Genomic DNA, 5,854 nt, shown 5'->3' with positions numbered 1-5,854 from the left:
AATTTTGCCCCATCTTTGTGGTTGCAGTGGTTCCTGGTGGCAGGATGGTGGTTTCACAGGACAAGGGGAGTGGAAAAGACCTGTGCCCTGAGCATCTTGTAGAGCTCAGCTTCATGGGTGATTCCCTGCTTGATCACAGGCATGTAAGGTTTAGATTGAGATAAGCCAGGGGATTTGCTGCCTTGCGGATCTTCAGGCCCTTAACCCTGCTAACACTAGAGGGGGCACTCTGTGGCTGAGAATGCTACTTCTTACATTAGGAGTAGGGAGTTTAATGGCGAGCATCACCTCACTAAAGTGACAGGTTTCAGAGTAACAGCCATGTTAGTCTGTATTCGCAAAAAGAAAAGGAGTACTTGTGGCACCTTAGAGACTAACCAATTTATTTGAGCATAAGCTTTCGTGAGCTACAGCTCACTAGTGGCTTCCTTGGAGCTCTGCAGCTTTTTTGGGGGAAGGAAACAGACTCCTCCCTCCCAGAGAATACTTGGTCAGGGCACTGGTGTGTGGATTTGTCCCTTAGAGAATGGATGTCTTACTTGAATTTGCTTTCTCAGAAAGAGACCTCCATCTCTCTGTGCAGCCTACCCACATCTCCGTTGCTGGAGTGGAGAAGAGCATAGGCTGTACACGTGCCACTCATGTAGGTGTGTTGGGAGTGGGCAGAAGGGTGGGGAATGAGCAGAGAGCCTTGGATCTGGCTGGTCAATATAGGGTGGCTGGAGGAATTAATCTGCTAGTTGGGGGCAGTAGCATTGTATTACCTCTGGGATTGCAACTGCTTACACAGGGCTGCATCTCAAGGCACAATCAACTCCTAAGTGCTCACTGGTGGAGGGGCAACACATTTCCAGAGAGCTGCTCAGATTGAGTCCCAAGAGCAGCAATTAGTCACAGGAAATGCCACAGCCACTTTCCAACTTTCTCCTGTTCTTTTTTAAAGACCCTGAAATAAGGTTTGAATTAAAAAGTACAAGAGGGATCCTTTCAAATAATATTTGTTTTATTTTTTTAAATAAAATGTTAAATATATACAAAGGAAATAATAGCTATAAATTTCCAATGCTTAAGGCATAGAACATCAGGGGGTTTCTTCCACTGGAAGAGCGAATACTTCAAAACTAGAGAACTGCTTATATCAGACCCTGATAGAAGTAGTAATAAGAATTAATACATAGCATTCATACAGTTTAGTGCTTTTCATAATCTAAGCTCTTTACTAATGTTAACTAATTAATCCATGTCCCTTTCAGGCAGATAAGTAAATCGAGGTATCTTTAGGTTAAAGAGGAAAATCCGAGGTAGAGTGCATTTCACCTCTTGTCTTTTAGTCTGTTAGAAAAATGGTTTTGTCAATGGGCAAAACTCTGATTCAAAGCGAGGGGATTTCAGTCCTAAATAAATATTCTTTCATATAGCCAGTCTCAAAGCTGCTGCTGGAGCCGGCTGCAGAGCAATGCGAAGAAGCAGAGGAGGAGAATGAGAGAGCAGATTGTTTGCTGTGATCTCGGGCCACTAGAACGTAACCGGAGGAGTTCCTCCTCTTCCATTTTTAGATCTGAGAAAATAATAATTAAGAAGAAAAGTTAACATGGGAGTGAAATAGGAATGATTTCAACAGACTTTGAAATGTCCTCCCAACATCTTTGCAGGTACTTAAGTTAAAGCTATCAGATGTGAAAGCCGATCAAAAAGTCTATTCTCAGAGGAGAGATGTGAATGGATGCCATCAAGGAGCGTTTGAGAAGCAACTGATAGCACTTATCAGCTCTTGCAGGCATTAATCTCAGCATAATCAAAAGTAAATACCAAGCACTGGCAAAGATGTTAGCAAGTGGCATGCACTCATTCTTTATGTTGACTGTTAACCCTTTCCTCAAGGGAAAAAAGCCTTCCTTCTATAGCCATTAACACACAAGCAGAAAATAACTGAGTAATTCAGCCCTAAAAATTCTGTACACTAGTTCTTATACAACACTTTAAACCAATCTTCAAAACACTTTACAAGTCTATGGCCTGGTCTAATCTAGAAAATTAGGTTGGCATAACTACTTTGCTCAGAGGTGTGAAAAATCCACACCCCATAATTGTGTAGTTTGATGGCCAAAGTCCCCATGTAGACAGCATCAGGTCAACCTAGCTACCACCTCTTGGGGAGTTCGATTAACTATGCTGACAGGAGAATTCCTCCCATCAGAATAAGGGCTAGTCTACACTGGCAGCGCTTTAACATGGCTTGCTGTGGTCTCCCAGCGCTCTAAAAAACCCCACCTCCATGAGGGGCATAGCTCCCAGCACTGGAAGCATGTCTCCCAGCGCTGGTGCACTGTCTACACTGGTGCTTTACAGTGCTGAAACTTGCTGTGCTGGGGGGGAGGGGTGTTTTTTCACACCCCTAAGCAAGAAAGTTGCAGCGCTGTAAATTGCCAGTGTAGTCAAGCCCTAAGTTGTGTCTACTCTGAAGCGCTAGTGAGGTGCTGCTATAGAGTTTTAAGTGTAGACATACCCTCAGAGTACTTTCATGATTAAGACACAAATTGAAGTGGTATTCATCCACCCCTAGGTTCCCATTCTGACTCTACCACCTGCTTCCTATGTGATCTTGTGCAAGCCTCTTAACTTCTTGATGCCTTAGTTTCCTCCTGTATAAAATATGAATAATATAGTCTATCCCTGCCCCAAAGAGTTGAGGTGAAGCTTGTAACATGTAGTGAGATCCTCTGACAAAAGGCTCTAAGTAAGTGTAAAGACTTTATTTGTATTTTATGTTGGTAACCATTTTCAAGAAGGTTCTAAACTTTCTGACCCAGCAAATTGTATGCATGTACTTTACACATATGAATAGTCCCATTGACTTAAGTGTTTGAAAAACAGGCCAACTAATTTAACCTCTTTAATTTTTAATTGAAATGGGGGAAATAATTCCCTACTGTACAGGAGTGTTCTCATGCTTTATTAACTAACATTTGCAAAGTACTTTGAGATCTGTGGATGAGATGCTTTAGAAGTGCAAATGTAGAAGTACCCTTACATTAATGTGTTCTCAAAAGTAGACCAGGCCACTGAATAAGTTTCATGTTCTCTGAAAATGCAAATTCTGCAGAAAATAATGTTGTCAGGTGGCTTCTAAAAAGCCCCATTTATTCCCCACTAGTGAAATAACCGTCTCCTTACCACAGTTGTCTTGCGTTATTTCCGAAAGACAGTGCAGAATCCCATAGCCACATCGACAAAATCGACAACCCTTTTGCACCCAGACTCCATGGGCAACGCTGCCACAGTTGCTGTCAATGGCAAGAGAAAGGTTTTGCATTTCCCTACTTGTCTTCAATAATAACCTGGAGGATCTCTGCCATCCTCTTTGCTTTCTTACCTATTCTGCTCATCATGCTCACAATATCTGCCAGTGAAGTGTTTTGGGCATGCACAGAAACTGCCCAGGATACAGGTTCCTCCATTTTGACAACAATGTCTGTTCAGTTTTTTACCTAAAAGACAATGTTCCACAGTTTTAGAAACAGGAACACTTTGAACCAACCTCCTTTCTCATTTGTTCTTTCAGTCTCTGTAGCTGCCAAAGGATCTTCGGGATGTCTAGTGTTATTGGCCTTAGGGGCAATAAAATTAGCTGCCTGTTAGGAATGTTTGTTCAGTTAAGCTGAGTTTGTTTAGTTAAGGATTAAAAGCAAACTACTAGGGATTACAGGATGGTCAAGAAGCAACTCCTGACAACGTCTACAGAAGAAGTCTGTGTGGAACTGAAATATTTCACTTTGACAGAGGCAGATTTCAGTCACACTTATAAATCAGGGTTGTTCTTTAGCACTGTCACTCAGCTTTACTCTGCCATGCAAAAGAAACTAAGATCTGACTGGGTTGGATTCTCTCACCCAGAACTTTGTGATGATATGAGAAGCAGAAATCTGCAGTTGTTTTTGGGTGTTACTGTTTGTTTACAGACAGTCACTCTTAAATGAAAATGATTAAAATTTCAATTTAAAGAGAATTTTTAACCATAAAACATAAAATCATTTAAAAAAAGTTCGTCTAGTGCACATCTCATTTGTAAGACCAACTTTTGCACTTATTTTATTTATCCTTGACAGTGGTTTTGTAGATGGAAGAAACCTAGTTCAACCTTAATTTTATATGCCCACTTTATAAATAGTAGTACACAGGGATTTCTAAATTGTCCAGTTTAAGCTATCAGAATCCAGCCTAGTTAGCGCTTAGGAGGACAGTCTGCAAGGGGTTATTTACGGTGAATGAATGCTTATGAAGGCACCTTGCAAATGGTTAATATAGCAATATTACAGCACCACGCATACAAGATGGTATATAAATGTTACCTACTATCTGTAAGCCCAGTGAAAGGTACAAAAGTCCTCGAACTCTGTTGCTTGCTGCTCTCATCACTCCGATTCATGTCATTAAACATATTTAGAGTAGTGCCTTGATTTTTTGGCTGTTGCTTTTGGGCTGTTGCATGCACATTTTCTCCATCACTTTTATGCTCCTCTTTTTCACGGCCTTGGAAAGGTAGTGAAATCGGCAGGGGAGGGAACGAACAGTTTGAAATGAGCAACACACATTATATATTCAGGAAAACTAGCAAACAAAAAGAGATGGGAAAAATGAAGCTCCCCTTACCTTTTCCATAATGAATGACTTGCAAGGCCAGACTCACAGTAAAAAGAATTCTACAAAAATCAAAAAAGATGAAATCAGTTTATGGAAATAAAAATTATGAAGCACATTGTTGACAACTGAAATGAATTATTATTAAAAATATACGGAGGCTGATCGGCTACAGGTAGTGTAATACCAATAATTCAAATTAGCACACCACAAAATAAACTTGTCAATGAAAACAACTGTGTAGGTATAAATCTAGTTTCCCTTCATAATACCACAGATTCCTACTTGTTTTCAAGTTGCCATGTACAGTTGTTGAGTACAGCTAGGCTATTAGTCAAGTAACCCATTACAAAAGCACGGAAGACAAAAGTAGGCATTTAATCTTCATTTGAACTGAAGTTCACAAGTACATTGTTTCAGCTGTTACTCTTGTTTAAAATTGTCTGCTCTGGATGATATAAAGAGAGTTGGACTCAAATCAAATGATTCCCAGATTGTAGAAAGTAATTGGCAGGCAGATCTCCTTACCGAACATGCTGTCCCCGGTACATTGTCCGTCACTCTGCAATTCTAGTGTGATTCTCAGCAGCTTGACTAGATGCACGATTCCAAGGTAGATCAGTCTAGGCTGTTACATGCAGCAATCTTCATACCATACACTGTGACTGCTCCATCAAGAGACAGGATAAAGAGCAGAGAAGAGAAAACGGAGGAAACTTTTCCTTTTATCTCCAGACCATAGCAATATAGACGAGACATAGTTCCCAGCTCTGCAGCTTGTAGATCCTCACTGAGGTAGTGACAGACAGTCACTTATCATTTCTCCGAGTTTGCTCGTCCACCCCACCCCTAACCCACACACAGCTTGCTGGAGGTGGAGCAAAAAGTGCTATTTACATCAGTTTCTGTTTGCACGCAGTGAATTGGGGGATCAGGTCATTGGATGCCTAAAGTTAAGTACCTAAATCCATTTTTAGGACTTCAGTAAAGATCATGATTTTCAAAAAGACTGAGCACCCACTTTAGGCATACAAGTTTAGAGTGTGTGGGCCTCAATGTATGATGTGATTTAATTCAATTTGTTGCCTTCTGTAACATGAGTTATTGGGTACTGACAGAGGCTGGAGACTAAATTTAATGGCGTGATCCTCTATTGCAAATCCTATATATCGCTGATCATGTAACTTATATTAACATGATATAAGTTATCATATAA

General features: G+C 40.6%; 1 protein-coding gene across 1 annotated transcript; it reads right to left on the bottom strand.

Moving 5' to 3' along the window:
* Positions 1–1,216: 1,216 nt before the first annotated feature.
* LOC141988224 (cryptic protein-like) lies at positions 1,217–5,441 on the bottom strand. The gene is made up of 6 exons (XM_074954055.1): positions 5,167–5,441; positions 4,651–4,700; positions 4,354–4,530; positions 3,374–3,488; positions 3,175–3,284; positions 1,217–1,558 (listed from the first exon to the last, which is right to left on the bottom strand). Exons 1-6 carry the CDS (start codon positions 5,187–5,189, stop codon positions 1,425–1,427), a joined length of 609 nt encoding a protein of 202 aa, XP_074810156.1. The 5' UTR covers positions 5,190–5,441; the 3' UTR covers positions 1,217–1,424.
* Positions 5,442–5,854: the final 413 nt, after the last annotated feature.

Source organism: Natator depressus, chromosome 5, assembly GCF_965152275.1.
Source record: "Natator depressus isolate rNatDep1 chromosome 5, rNatDep2.hap1, whole genome shotgun sequence".
Taxonomy (NCBI): Eukaryota; Metazoa; Chordata; order Testudines; family Cheloniidae; genus Natator; species Natator depressus.
The sequence above is the reverse complement of the archived record's forward strand: the minus strand, read 5'-3'. Positions and strand labels throughout refer to the sequence as shown.

Bases quoted from the DNA above. Each gene is read 5' to 3' on its own strand.
- LOC141988224 (XM_074954055.1), bottom strand. From the start codon at position 5,189: ATGTACCGGGGACAGCATGTTCG. The intron at 3,489-4,353 runs GTAGGTAACATT...ATTGTCTTTTAG, and splicing joins TTTCACTGGGCTTACAGATA to GTAAAAAACTGAACAGACAT. The intron at 3,285-3,373 runs GTAAGAAAGCAA...TGCCATTGACAG, and splicing joins GAGCATGATGAGCAGAATAG to CAACTGTGGCAGCGTTGCCC.